Source organism: Brachyistius frenatus, unplaced genomic scaffold, assembly GCF_029030835.1.
Source record: "Brachyistius frenatus isolate BFR_SWC_R1_liver_20210118 unplaced genomic scaffold, ASM2903083v1 Contig_31, whole genome shotgun sequence".
NCBI lineage: Eukaryota > Metazoa > Chordata > Actinopteri > Embiotocidae > Brachyistius > Brachyistius frenatus.
Genome location: NW_027210630.1, coordinates 776013 through 791326, shown reverse-complemented (window position 1 = coordinate 791326; position 15314 = coordinate 776013). Strand labels below are relative to the sequence as shown.

At 42.1% G+C, this 15314-nt stretch overlaps 1 protein-coding gene across 3 annotated transcripts; it reads right to left on the bottom strand.

Annotated features, from left to right (window-relative positions):
- Positions 1-855: 855 nt before the first annotated feature.
- On the bottom strand, positions 856-8332 carry zfand5a (zinc finger, AN1-type domain 5a). 3 transcript variants are annotated; one of them, XM_069699738.1, is made up of 6 exons: positions 8326-8332; positions 4731-4892; positions 3964-4066; positions 3760-3845; positions 2980-3108; positions 856-2808 (listed from the first exon to the last, which is right to left on the bottom strand). In XM_069699738.1, the coding sequence occupies exons 2-6, from the start codon at positions 4888-4890 to the stop codon at positions 2660-2662; spliced, it is 627 nt and encodes a 208-aa protein (XP_069555839.1). In that variant the 5' UTR covers positions 4891-4892; positions 8326-8332; the 3' UTR covers positions 856-2659. The 3 variants fall into 3 exon arrangements, with proteins under 3 accessions (XP_069555839.1, XP_069555838.1, XP_069555836.1); XM_069699737.1 differs by lacking the exon at positions 8326-8332 and adding an exon at positions 8238-8317; XM_069699735.1 differs by lacking the exon at positions 8326-8332 and having other exon boundaries at positions 4731-5125.
- Positions 8333-15314: the final 6982 nt, after the last annotated feature.

The window sequence follows — 15314 nt, the reverse complement described above, 5'->3', positions numbered from 1 at the left end:
CACTGGAGTGTGTGTTGAAATATTTTGCACGCTCACACACAAATATAAAAAAAAAAAAATGAAGTGAGGGCTGCAGTTGTTCCAGTTCATATTCGGAGTGCGGAAAGCGTGCTCCTCTATGCTTCAAAGGACATGCAGATGTATGTTCAGATTAATTTACTGTATACTTTTTTGTTACCGGCTGATCTAGACAGCTCAGTAAATATCTTAAGTTTGAACACTGGAAGGATCTGATGTTTCCACACCCGACATCCCTCAGTGGACATCCCCCATTGTACTACAGACTTGTGTCCAGACAATGTGATCTTTGTAGCTTTCTGTCACAGGAAAACTACATGCACACACCTCAGCTGTCTAAGCAGCTGTTGCCGTTACGCCATCTGTGAAACCACTCTGCCCTGAAACTCCCAACAGGAGTGTGAGGAAAACACACAGTGAAACAAACACACACTCATACACACACAATCAGTGTTTTGCATGTACAGCGTTCGCCTAGATGGAGCGGAGCAGGATCGCTGTCTTCCACGGTCCAGGGATTAGTTCTTCCTGTGTGACCCAGACAAGGTTTGAACAAAAGTCTCTTCAGTGAGGTTTACAGGGAGGTCAGGTTAGCCTAGGTAACGTATTAAAGGGTGATGCTGGAGCTCCTGACATGTGCCTCCGACACTATTTTCGTCCGGACTGAAATTAGCCCTATGTTCACTCCTAACCATCGTGTATCGACTGTATTATCTACAATTAAACACTAAAAGTCTTTAGTTCAAAAATGTTTGAAACTGTTGCAAAGTCAACACACTGAAACTCCAACAACATGGAGACATGCTGAGCTGTACAAAGACAACACACACACAGAAGCTTGGTAATGTCTCTCTGTACAGTTTTATTTACATGATACTATTCTGTTGTAATGCTGGATAGCAAGATTATATGTAATACATAAATATCAACACAGTTTGTTGTTTTTTCATTTTTTGTACAAATTTGCATATAACTAAGAATCAGAAAGGAAAAACTCAAACGGATACGTACAGTTAAATGAAAAACATCCTTACAGGGGAGAAAAGAGGGGGAGTAACACAAGTCACAAACATACATGGATTCCAATGTGTCAGGCAGCCATGAAAACACACATTTTGTTTGCACGTGAATGTGCACATGCACGCGCACAAACACACACACACACACACACACTTCTCTATGGTGTTCTATTGCAGACACACAGACCAATAGCTGTTAGACGGATGAGAAGTTACATCTACTCTTGGTATCTATTATTTTTCATAAGTCTAGGTCTGGCATGCTCCTGTAGTTCTGTAAACATGTGCTGATAAACCGGGTAGCTCCACAGTCAACAGGGTTGGGGGAACAACACACACACGAGCTCACATACGCACACACACACACACACGCACACACACACACGCGCGCACACACACACACACACACTGTGCTCACATAACTGTTCTGTTAGCGCATTAAAAAAAAAAAAAAAAAAATCATGGTTCACATACCCTATTTCCACATATGCACTGAGTACATGCGCTAAAATCAGTACAATGGTAGAGAAAAAAAAAACTAAAACATAACATAATTGTCTCTCAGCAAATAAAACATTTGAAACCCTAAGTCGAGTGATATTTCTGAAACTCTAACGTAGATGAAGAGTAACTCATGCATTTATTCCATTCATTCATGCCCCTACAATATTGCAGCCTAAATTCACCCACCAGGCCCGCCAGGGAAGGGTGCCGTCCTTCCTCTCAGGCCACACATTGGTACACACAGCCCTGCACCAGGCGTCTGCGATTACAATCTGAACTCGGACCAGTTGGGGGACTCCTGTACTCGTTGCGTCCATTGCAAATGTTTTAGTCTCCGTAAAATGTGTTGTAAATTTGTTTGTCCCTGTCTAGCATGATACCTCCAGGAGTAATGGAAACAGCCCCATCACAATCAGACTGATCTAAGTCAACGCAGGCTCGGAGGGTCACTGAGGCCGAGTGTCATGATGATCCACTGTTCTGCTGGGGTCGAAGCTGATGATAACAAAGTAAATGGGAAGACAACGTAGCTTAACAGAGCAGCTGTGAGGTAGGTAAAGCTAGGAAAGACAAAGTAACAAATCCCCTCATGCAATGCAATGGGAGATGCTGACTGACTCCGGTCAGATGGAGGGACACAACTTGTATGGACTGTTTCTGTGTAGTCTGAATGACTTGAGAGCCCTGATAGTGTCTGACACATGACAGGGCCTCAGGTAATGTCTGTCTACTGTTTGGCACAAAATGGCGCCTGGTATGGGTGAGAGGAGCACGGCATATCCTGGACATTTAGCCTGGTCTGCTCTTAGTAAGACGATACATATTCTTAAAAAAAAGAAAAGACCAAACAGCGGCAAAGTCACATCACAGAGAATTGGATAAAACAAACTAATGAATTAATAAAAATTAAAAAAAAAAGGAGAAAAGTGATCATTCATGCATCTTCCTCAGACAGGATCTTTTAATTTTTTCTTCTTTTTTCCCATTATTTTCTTGAGGTTGGAATTTAGAAAATCAAGTCCTTTCGATCATCACTTAGCCATCTCAAAGGTTCACACTCATACTCCAGTCTTTGTCAAAGGTGTTTCATTGTTGCCGCCGTGGGTGCTCGGTTAGATCTATATTCTCTGGATCTTGTCGGCCACCACCACGGGGTTCTCTTTGCGAATCTTGGCGGCAGCCTCAGCCTTGTAATCATAGGGACAGTTGTGCTTGTCAGAATACCGGTGGATGCCACAGAACAGGTTGCCACAGCGACAGTCGAACCCTGTAGGCAAAAAGGCCAAGGGTCAAAGCCAGAACATCAGGGGTGAACAACCAACTACACAGGAAAGACGGTATGAAAAAACATTTTAACTTTCCATCAATGACCAGTAAAACTATTATTATACTCGCCGACAGGTACATATGTGTTGACCCTTCATGCCCCCCTGCTCACCTGTAAGGCCCACCCTTTTGCGGCACATGAAGCACCTATTCTTCTTGGGTTTAGGGGTGTCACCCTTGCTTTCTTCACTGCTGGAGGAAGCTAAAGGAGTAGGGCTAGAAGCAGCAGGCTGGCATACAACTACATGTAAAGAAAGACAAAAAGAGAAAAAAATACTTACAAGTCCTGCTGGTGTAATAAATACTCTTGCAATTTCTGGCACATTTGTTCATCCTTTTATACAACAAACACACCTGCATCTAAAATGGTGCACTTTTGGTCCTAAATGATTGTAATTTGTCTGTTCCTTATCTCTCAATTGCCCCTCTCGTTCTTGGCAAAAAACAGTGCACTACTCTGAGAAAGCCTCTGGCAAGCAGCATCAAACCTGAGAAGGCCCTCTGGTGTAGAGGTATTTTTAAACAGGTTTATTTTTAGACACCTTCTCTTTCTTGGAGGCTGTAAGTAAAACCAACACTGGAGTTTAAGGTTGCAGCAAAGCATCAAAAATAAACTGAGGCTACAGCGGGTCATACAAAGCCATGTTTGCTTTAAAATGTCTGTGAGCTGTCAACTGTGTGTCTACGTGTTGAGTGTCTCCTAGTTTATGTCGGCCAGCCAGCTTGTCTTTTATTACGTGTGTGTGTGTGTGTGTGTGTGTGTGTGTGTGTGTGTGTGTGTGTGTGTGTGTGTGTGTGTGTGTGTGTGTGTGTGTGTGTGTGTGTGTGTGTGTGTGTGTGTGTGTGTGTGTGTGTGTGTGTGTGTGTGTGTGTGTGTGTTTGTGTGTCTGACCAGGCTCTAGGGGTTCGGGCTTGTCCTCTCTTGAGATGCTCATCTCTGTCATTTGTTGAGTCACAGGAAGAGATCCTTGAACAGTTCTGCAGTTTTAAATTAGGGAGGGAGGAAAGTGGACCAGTCAGTCGACAGTTCACACATTCTCCAATTTAAGAAAAGCTCACCAGCTATCTCAAACAGTCAATCAGAGCAAATACTGACCTAGACATGTCTGGTGAGGAGGCAGGGGAGGAATCAACCTTTGCTCGACTGGCTTCTAGTCTCTGGATGGCTGAGGCCTCTGAGGTAGGACTAGCACTGGAGCCTGTATGAGAGCAGAGTGATTCAATTAAATTCAAATGGAAAACGATGACATTGATTCAGTTTACAAATACGTACAATCACTAGCAAAGTCCGAGAAAAATACTGTGATTACCAAAAAATAATTTCTAAGAGCACTAAACTGTAATGATGCTTACATTAAACAAATGAATCTCATCTATCCCAGAATAATAATTTTAAATCTCTGGGAAATGTAGTATCACAACCTTCCTTTCTCAAAAGTGCATTAAAGTCTCTCCTCTTTTCTGCTGTATTTGTTTTGTTTGCAAAACAAGTTCTAACAGGTTCCAAGTGTTGCATTGTGACAGAAAGTTCAATGCTGGAACCTTAGAAATGTCTTAAGAGTGAACACCCCCTAACCTTGAACACTGTGATGAAGAAAAACAGCTGCCTTTCATTACCCAAAGTGGAAAAACGAGGGGTGGAGCGGCGGGGAAAACACAGACTAAATGCTGACTCGACTGGACCAGCTTGTATTTGAAAACAATGACTACCCTTCTTGGAGTCGTTCCTTATCTTTAGCTGTAAATTTATAGGCTAATTATCTGTTTACGCCAAAACATCAAAGCTGCTATAATCAATCTGACTTGCAGTAACCTTTACAGTTCTAGAGAAACAGAAAGAAATGAAATTGTGTGGCATCTTACCCATTGGGCTGAGGGGGCTCATGCGGTCACTGCTCTGCTGCCTTGTCAGGTGTTCCTTATAGCATACAGAGCACATACCATTGGTTCTCGGGTTGCCATAGAAACCGCAGCCTGTGGCACAAAGCATGGGCACCGGGCTCTGGTTCGTCTCTTGAGCCATTGCTAACAGAATGAGAGAGACAGAGTGATATTGTTTATTAGACTGAGAGGCACACAGAGAAACCATTTTTCTCCACAAACACCTCAGTGTGAAACACAGGAGAGAGCTGAAGTGTTTTCCCAGACACATTTCCCTACCGCCGACCCTCCAATGTGCTTCCAGAGGAGAACAGGAGAGTCATATTATGAAAATTGGAACACAACACATCTGTCTGTTTTGACTTGCCCTTCAGCCTGAATACAGTAATGAACGCCTCTCCACAGGAAGTCCAGAGAACAAACAACACTCACTGTGTTCTGTTCAGCACCTTTGGCAGAAGCTGGACTCTCTTTCTGTCCCACAGCTTTGTTCCGTGTGTCCCCCCCCCTTCCCTCCTGCCAGCTCTCCCATCCCATCACCCCTTGGGGAAGCTCTCAAGCCCTTGCCAACATTTAACCCATCTTTTATTTTCATATCTGTAGACTGCTTTAAGAAAAACATTGTTTTTCTTATCAAGTGTTTTCTGTCCTCAAGCAAAGTTATTTCCCTGAAAACTAAGAGGTGATTGTGTTAAAAAGTAAATGAAATTAACCACAATTACACAATGAAACTCTAGATTACCTGGAAACATTGGGGTAACTGAGGTTTCAGGGTGATCAACAGGTTCATTGTGATTAATTCCAATAATGAAAAGTCCCTAATCAGGCCACTTACTTCCATCCACCAAGCACACAACAAAGCTCTGACTCACTAGCAAAAGTATCTTGACTGCAAAAGAACAAACATGACATATCTGGTAAAACAAGATACTAAACAGAGATGAACAAAGTAGGCCAACAGTTTCAGAAAGTACTCCCCTCCTCCCTCTGCATGGCTCTTGCCACATGAGGCATTTCAAAACTCCCCGAGTCATTTCTCACCACACATTACATCCCGAAAATGAGCGTGTATGTGCGCAACTTGGGAAAACATTTAGTCCTATGACGATATCGTTGTTGGCCTGCCTTTGCTGGAATACAACACAACAGGAAGTTGTGTAATGGGAGACACTGGCTTTGAGGCGAAAGATCAAAAACAACAAGATGAATGAACAAACAGACAGGCAGGCCCACATTAGTTGGGTAAGAAGCATCCTGTCTTGTCCTGGCTGTTTTACAATTCATCTGATCACCTTTGACACTCTGCCCACTACAACAATATCATATTTCCTTTGTAAACAACCCATGGCCCTGTTCTGCTCCAACATGGCAGCTGCTTGCTTGTGTTGGAGTAAGGCTTGTCTATATTCTGGTCAGGGACACAACAGGAAAGATGAGCTTAATGTTCCAGGAGATGCTGACAGTTGTTTCACAATGTGAAATCTGAAGTGTCCTGATTTACAAGTGCCTTTAAATCTTGAGCTCACCCCGAACCCCCTCCTTCCTCCTCTGAAACTCTACCCCTGCATGCTATCACTACTGTGTCAACAAAGGGTTTCCTTGGAAAAGCCCACAAAGACCCTCTCTCCCATGTGTGTCACGTGTTCAACTGCTGACTGCTGAAAAATACCAGACAGGAGGACTGAGATACAGGCTGGTAACTACCATGTAGCTCCAAAGGAATTTTTCTTTTCATCACTTCCTCTCTCTTTAAATCCAACAACAGCAATTTATTCTGCTGATAGCTGCATGTGCACTGTATGATTTGAGATCAATGTTAAGCCAAGATAGCTCCTCAAACAGGGGATTTAGATTTAAACCAAGAACAAATTGCATTTCACAACAAAATGCAAAATATACAACAAAGAAAATGATGAGACCCTTACCAGCAGCAAACATTTTTGACTGTGACTGTTAAACTTTCTGACACAAAGGAACAATGAACATTGTGGCTCAGCTGTCATATTTGGGCTCAGCTGTCAGACAAACACATTTAGCCAACATTTACCAAGACCTCTAACCAACAGGGAGAAGGTAAAACACTCTGGTTTACCCTGATACAACTGCTCTGCATACTTGAGAAGTTTTAAATGTGTCATGGTCAAATGAGGTCCTTAAGCAAAGCAAACACACTGCTCACGAAATTAAAAAAAATATTGTTATGGTTGTAATAGTCATTAACTGGAAGCCATCATATATTGACCTCAATTAATCAATAGCTAACAGTTGCATTTCTGCTCTGGAGCAAAATAAGTATGTGTACCTTGTTCCCTGACACTGCTAGTGAGCTGAAATGTCCAATATATGACATTAAAATACACCTCAGGGCAAGTCAGGGGGTTTCCAGCACAGAGCAGACTACCAGCCACAATAATTCACCACAACTTCCTTTCACAGAAATATCCAATGCTTGAACTGGTCTGACTTGAAATTGTGCCATGTCTATGGGAGGGACAGCTGAACCCCCCACCCTGTGAAATGTGTGATAATCTCTGGCAAATGAAAAAGAGGAAGATTGGGCTTCTGTATCAGCCGCAAGCTTAGCTCATATTTCAGGCCCTGCTGGGGCTGAAAACTCCTGAGTCACTGAAGGGGAGCAGAAAAAAAAAAGCTCAGTTGTTCTTTTTACCAGCAGTATGTTATTCTCCTTAAAATAAGCACACGATGTTGAAAATAATCACAAGAGGCTACGAGGAAGGCAACAGCATTGATGTTTTCTGAAATAACACACAGTCTAGACAGTGTGGTCTCTGCTCCCTTTGTTTCTTCTCTCTTCCTTTGTCTGCAATCTCCCTGCTTCCTGTTTAGACATCGTTTTGTAGCTCGACTTTAACGCAGCATTTCTGCCAATATCCATTTTCTACGTGTTTTCAACGAAGCAATGCGAACAATCAGGATTATATAATCACACTTAAGCACTTAGAAGCGACTTGGTGGTGCCACATAGTTCACAACATCGAGCAAACCTCGTCTCACCCAAATCTGAAACTACAGCAAACACTAGCTCTGCCGGCACTTCATTTAATATTTCTGCAAATGGGTCTGTAGTAAAATTTCAGAGCAAGTCTCTGCCTCTACTTGCCTATTCGGCTTATGAATTTTCTATTTCTAGACAGGAATTAACTGGCTTTGGTTCCCCATCCCCCAGCTCGGGACAAACAGAAAAACAGACAGCACTAGCTGGCTCCCTCCCTTGTTTTTTCCCCCCAGAACCAGCCCGAGTCACGTTCAAGGGCTTGTGATATTTCCAGCCAGGAGGAGGTCGTTGTGGTGCTGCTGCTGCTGCTGCTGGTGGTGCTGGTGGTGGTGGTGGCAACTCTAACGAGCAGAAGGAGCTTGTTTACCACACAAATCCGTCACGCAGGCACCACCTGACCTTTCAATCCCCCGTTAAAGGTCGCCACGACCGACCATCCTCCCCAGCTAAACACACATCTTTTCGTTGTTTACCTCGACAAGCTGACCTCACTTTAAAATTAATCCTTACGAAAGATTAAAAAAAAAAAAAAAAAAAAGAAAAGAAAGAAAACATCATCACCTGCTAAAAAAAATTTGATGAAGTTTCTCGCGAGACGACAGGAAAAGTGGCCGTTTGTCTGGGCAGAAGGTAAAAAAAAAAAAAAAAAAAAAAAAAAAAAAAAAAAAAGGTCGAGGGTTTCGGGTCCTGGTAACGTCCTTTTTTTAGTATCTGTTTATGTGTCGTCGTCCTCCGTGTCAGACAGGTTTAGACGGGTTTAAACTGTCCCCACCTCGGCCTCCTGCCTTTCTTCCTCTCTCGCTCCGTCTCCCGTTCCTTCTGGATGGATGTTTGTTTCCTTCTTTAGTAAGAGGAGTGGCGGATGATGTCACGGGTAAAACAACGTGTCGCCATTGGCTGCCCGCGGAGCCCCCGAGCGCTGTGTACAGTTCTGCCAGACGGCGGTGGGGTCGGAGGGTGGGGTGTGCGCCTGCGCTTAGTCAGGATTGCGTTATTACACATCTATTCGTCATCCTCCTACAAGGACACGAGTCTTTTTTTTTTTTATTGAGTAATCCACCTAAATGAAAGGCTGAATGAATAATGGTGCTGACAGTGGAAAAAAAAAATAGAATATATGATTAACAGGGTATTCACCAGGGAATGTCTATTAGTAGCAGATTGAATATCTGTGAGAAGGCACTATTTTGTTGGTAAAACAGCCTTGCCCCTCCTGCCACTCATGTGATTATTGCTATCAGAGGAACAACACAAGTGCAGATTTACAACTTGAAAAATATACAGCCTATTTGTTATGGGAGAGCTCTGGGTGACACTTGGCTGTCCACCCTCGTGCATGCACACAAACACAGATATATACAGGCGAGAGTAAACATGTTTTCCAGGAGGTAATTGGAAACAACAAACAGGAACCCAGCTGAGAGATGGTGATAACACACAATTTTAGTTTCAAACTGATGCCTGCTAAATCCAGGAACAGAATATAGATTACAGAATCCGGTGGGTCACCAAACACGATGCAACAGCAGCGATCCATTTTAGGCTTATAATGCCGGAGGACTTGGGAAATGTTGTAAATCACTTGAATAATAGCTGGCCTCCTGTGCATTTAGGCAGTAGTAGCATTATAGAAGTAAAATGTAGAATTTAACTGCACAACAGATGCTAGCATAGACAACAAGGTTAGTAGGTTATCCATGTTGAATTAACCACTGGTGATGGAGTTTGTTATCTTCATTGAATGTATATAAAAGTGGACGTATCTTCAGCATCTGAAAAACTAGACCAATATGGAAGTGCCTTAAACTGCAATACCACCGAGGGCCAATGAGGGTAGGTTAAAAAAAATACGAAGTCAACCAATTTTTTTTCTACAAGACTTTATGGTGTCTTTCCCTAAAGTTTCATTAGTTTTCTGGAGGTCCATCTGAAAATAATCCCCACTGGTTGACCTTACAATGTGAGTTAGGCTAAAGTCTAAAGAGTCCACATTCTTATTTGTACTGTTTTAGCCCTAAATCATATTCTGGGGTTGTGGGAGAGGATTATATGTAGTATTAGGATAATCTAATCTATCTAAATTAGCGTAATCTGTATTTTAACAGTTAAATGAACATACAAAAAGTGAGAAAATACATTTTCACATAGTGTTGGTGGCTAGTCATTCCCTTGGCCTCGGTATTGCTAAAGTCTTTTCTACTATCTAAACATATTTATAATAAAACACAGATCATGATACAAATCATGTGGGTTCTTTTTTTTTTTTCTGAAGTTTTACTTTAACGTCTGTTTTTCAACAACCAACCAAAGGACATCCTCTGATGGCCTGTTTTTTGTGAAACAGGAAAACATGTGCTTTCCCTTCACTTGCAGTTTGTTATGTGTGCTGTACAGTTTGCCCCACGGTTTAACAAGTCCCAGCATATCTCCCCACTTTATCAGGATAACTTCACACACATCCCCAGGCACTGCAGGCCACGCTGAGCAGAAAACAAACACTTGAAGTAGGGCAGCATGGTGTTTGTGTGTCAAGGGAACATGCTGTCAGCTATCAGTGAGGGAATTCATGGAAACCTAGAAGGCTAGAACTGTCTAGAAGCCAGTGGTGAGTGTGCCAAGTTTGTTTGATCAAGTTCAAACTAGAATTCACATGAAAACTGGAAGGAGGTGAAGCTCAGTGAAAGTAAAAGTAGGAACTAGAGCTGGTCTTCATCTAACTTTTTCAAGGGATATCTAAATGCTTTCTCTTTCTCTCTGTCTCTGTGTGTCTCTCTCACACACACACAGCTTTTTTTTTTTACACTGACAACATTGGTGTCATCATTACTTTAACATATACAAATAAACCAAGGACAACTTGTTGATGTATTTATCTACACAACCTGAAGCTAGCATTTGAATCCCAATGTTTGAATCCTAACTTGTTTTCTTTTAGTCCTAGAATACGGTGTTTTATTCATTTATCCATTTTTTTCTTTATTGACTTTTGATGCTATATTACATAAATACATAAAAAGTAAGAAAATAAGTAAAAAAATAAAAATAATAAAAAAAAAATCTTCACAGAGTTTAGAAGATCTTGCAACTGATCACACTAATGATTTTCAGTCACTTTCAGCATCCCCCATTAATGTTGTCTTTTCTTTCTCGGTTTTCGCAAAGACAAACTTTGACGACAGTGAGTTTATTTGCATACGAGGTGTGTCGAGGAGCGTCTTTCAAAACCAGGAACATCTCACTCAGGTTAAAGTGAGAGTAATGAAGTGATGGGCGAAAGGCTGACTTAAAGTCGTACTTAAGATATTTCTGTGCCAGAACAAATGTGATTAGTGCTTGTGGAAACTCATCGTGTCGCATTCTATGTAAATTGTCACAGTGGTGGTACAGTTCCTCTACTGTACAGCTCAACAGCTTTTCATATGTGAGTAAAGAAAGCACGGGGGGGGGGGGGGGGGGAAAGCGAAGGCAAGGAAACCTAGTCTGTGTTATACAATGAAGTCTTTGTGTGCGAGTGTTGTGTTAAAGCAGGCCTGTACAGAGCAGAAAAGAAGGAGCATGTGTATGTGAAAAGCATATCTGTTTAGTATGTGAGGGTTTGGAGGTTTCAGTGAGAGGAGGGGGCAGCTGAGGAGAGAGTAGGAGGTGTTGAGTATTGAGTATCATTACCCATCCCCCTCGCTGTCACAGCTCTGCTTCGATATGTGTGTGTTTTGGAGGGTGTAGGTGTTTGTCATTTACTTTTCCACGACCATGACAGATACATGTGAGAGGCTGAAAGTTACATAGTTTCCATGACAAAAGATGCATACGAGTCTCAGCTATATTTTTTGTTGTTTTATTTGTTATGTTTCAGCCTGTGTATGTGTGTATGAGGGACTGTGGGGATTATTTTGCGTGAATGTGGAGCAGCCTGTCTGTTGTTACTAGGCAGATATTGGCCCACCCGATATATACACACACACACACACACACACACACACACACACACACACACACACACACACACACACACACACACACACACACACACACACACACACACACACACACACACACACACACACACACACACACACACACACACACACACACACACACACACACACACACACACAGACAAACACAGGGGCACAGCTTGCATGTGTCTGGTGATGGTGAGACACTGTTGATAAAGGACCTAGTGGTGGAAATGGCAGCTTACTCATTTACATAAGCCCTGTGTGGGGCTTGATAAGCTCTGCACTGAGGTTGACTAAAACCATTGCTTCAAAACTTGATCCCCCACCTTGCTCCATCTACAGTCAGCTTCATGCAAGGCCCCCATGAAGGGAGAGACCATGTATGTGTATGTGTGTGTTAGCTGAATACAACATTTGATTACAAACAGACAGTGCATGTCTACATGGTTCAGGGAGATCAGGGACAGCTTTGTTGCAAGGCCTTTGTATCTTCATCTTCATTTAAACTGTTGTTGTATTAGTAAAGGAGACAGTAGGTGAAACTGAAGGAAACATGAAGTAGAAAACAGCAATAAAGTAGATATTCAGATAAAAACTAAAGAGACATAAAGCAGAAAAGAGAAAGAAAGAACAGAAATCCAATGAATGTGATCTGCTGAGCACCTATCAGTCCCTCACTTGTGCTGCCACACACAACTCCTGTGAGCCTCTCATCAATGTGTTTCTTGTTATTTCTGGCCAGGGAGGAGTCCCAGAAACTTTCCCAGCACACTCTCAAAGCTAAACTCCCTCCTTCATACTTTCTTCTCTTATCTTCACACACACAAACCTCACCATACATGGGTATGTGGATCATTATTGGATCAACATAGTGTGTATGTTTATATGTGTGCACATAGTGCCTGCAAGAAGATTTGGGGGGAAAGCAAAAAAGAAGCGATGCATTTGTCTGTAATGTGTCCATGGTGCTGTACAAATACATTTACAGTGTGCAGGTTTCCCTTCTGCTGCTGATATATGAGATTTTATGTATGACCACATGCCTGCATGTCAAATGTGAACCTCTGCATGTGAGTGCTCCTGTGTGTGTGTGTGTGTGTGTGTGTGTGTGTGTGTACATGTGTGTGCAGCAGATGTCCTGTGTTCTGTTCTGTTCCACAGACTGGCTGCTCTTTGTTGCTGCTCCCTCGTGCAGACGGGCCTAGCCACGTGCTTCTGTGACTGCCAGGACAAGCCACGCCTCCACCGCTCTAATCTGTCAACTGCAGCTGCCAAGTCCAGTCCCTTGCAACACCCACAGTCTGACAGGGCCCACCTCCTTGCTTGATGACGCTGTTTTACTCACGCATACTTACCAAGCTCCTTTTTTTTTTACTCTCAAAACCACACACACACACACACACACACACACACACACACACACACACACACACACACACACACACACACACACACACACACACACACACACACACACACACACACACACACACACACACACACACACACACTATCTGTAGTTGTGCAGCAAACACTGTGTGCAGAATTGAGCAACACACTTCCTTCTCCATTCATGTAAACTATCTCTTTCTCTCATTTACCCCCCTTGCTCTTGATAAATTGAAGGCTGCACTTTTCTTCCTTAAGGTTTTACTTCAACTGTCAGTCCTCCTCCTCAGAAACAGCAAGAAGGAATTTAAAGAAGAGGGAAACAACAGGGAGGAAAGATCCAGCTGTTTGAGGGCCAGGTTTAGAAGAAAAGACGTGAAAGTAGGTGGAAGTCCAACAGCAATATTGAAACAAGTCTGTTTTTCTACAGTCTTTTTAAAACTGAAAAAAAATTAGTGTAACCTCTGCTCTACAGCAATCAATCACCCCAGATAGTCTTGCAGGTAAACAACCGGTATGCCCCAGAAACTACACATCATACAGTATACTTAACATATTTAATAACAAGTCTCTGTGTGCAATGATTGTCTCATTTTCAATCCCTCGGGCAAAAATGTGTTTATAGTATGAATCACAACTGGATTAACCTGCACCCCCAGCTACCTTCTCTCTCTCTCTTTCTCTCTCTGACAAAAACAGCCACAGGGGCCAAAACTTCCTGCTGCTTTACATTCAGTGTCAACAGTGTTGGAACTCAGGAGAAGTTAATGCTATACAAAGTTCAAGGGCAGATTGTTATTGGCAGAAATAGACTGGCAGTGTTTTTTATACAGACAGTGTTTGCATTTGAATGTTACAGCACACTAAAGAACAAAAAAACAGGACAGACAGGAAATCGACTTTTTAAACAAATTCATCTTGTTTAGTCATCTTTTTACAACATTATCGGCTGCAAAGAACTGCTCATTTTGTTTTGATGACATTTCCTCAACTCTGCTGATTGTTCCTCATGATAACCAGTGGCACTTCTGATAAAGGCTTTTTAAAATATTTTTTTTTATGAACTCCTCCTACCTCACCAGACAGGCTTCCTTTAAGTCTGTGTTGCCTTTCCTGCCTCTCTGGCCTGCATTAGGGGGCAGGGAGCTGGGCGACAGACAGATCATCTGTTAAGGAGCTGCTGTTTGACTCATATACTACATGCAGCCACTTTGCAGAGCTCAGTAGTCTTTTATCACGCCAACAGATTGATGAATCACTGTCTAACGCTTGGCTTGCACACTGATAGCTACCAATTAATTTAGTGTTTCACTACAACAACAACAAAAAAGAAAAGCACAGAAAATCCTAGAACACAATCCTATAATTTCCTGCTGAGATACCATAGCACACACAGTCCGTAAAGAAAGTTGTTCTAAACCATTAAACGTGTATGGTTTTGATCATTATTTTCAGTGCACTTTATGATTGCTAAAATCCTCTTTTTTCTATGAATATGCACCATTCTAATTTCTTGTTTTGTATATAAACTTCAAACAGGCCTTACTTTTAAAGCATTACACATGACCATCACACACTTGTGCATATACTCCTTAAAGACCACCACTACCAAGTTTTGATTTCATTTGGTACAGTGGCAGTGGCAGTGATTTCTTTGGTAGAAAGTATTTTTAATTAAAACTGTTTACAGGGAATTCTGTGGTTTATTTTGAATAACTGGAACGATAAGCATGAAAAACAAAATATCCTTAGCTATAGATTTAGAAGTGGAGGCAGAAATCTCAGAGACACTTCAGAAATCACGTTGTAAAATAAACCAATCTATCAGCAGAGCTAGAAGACATTAATTTGTATTTTGTTGATCAACCACTTAAAATTCAAAAATAGACTTAGCCTAATATTCTTATCGCTTTTATGACAGAAATTAACCCCTCTTTCTTCAGCAACCTGAATATAGTTCATTCTATGGTAATCACCTTGACTGTACTGCAGTAACGTAGCCATTTACAGTGAAATAAATCCAGTTTGTTTTGATGACACTCTGCTCAAGTGGCCTTGACGACCTCCCTCACCTCCCTGTTCAGTGACTCCCTCGTAGCTGCAGCTAACTTTAGCGCTATGAAACTGATATCTTTTCTTCTCTACTTTTCTCCACCACATGCAGGGGTTGATGCACATGGACACAAACACACTTACAAGTCT

Bases quoted from the DNA above. Each gene is read 5' to 3' on its own strand.
- zfand5a (XM_069699735.1), bottom strand. From the start codon at position 5,019: ATGTGTCTGGGAAAACACTTCAGCTCTCTCCTGTGTTTCACACTGAGG. The intron at 3,846-3,963 runs GTCAGTATTTGC...TTAAAACTGCAG, and splicing joins TCCTCACCAGACATGTCTAG to AACTGTTCAAGGATCTCTTC. The intron at 3,109-3,759 runs GTCAGACACACA...CTTTACATGTAG, and splicing joins GCCCGAACCCCTAGAGCCTG to TTGTATGCCAGCCTGCTGCT.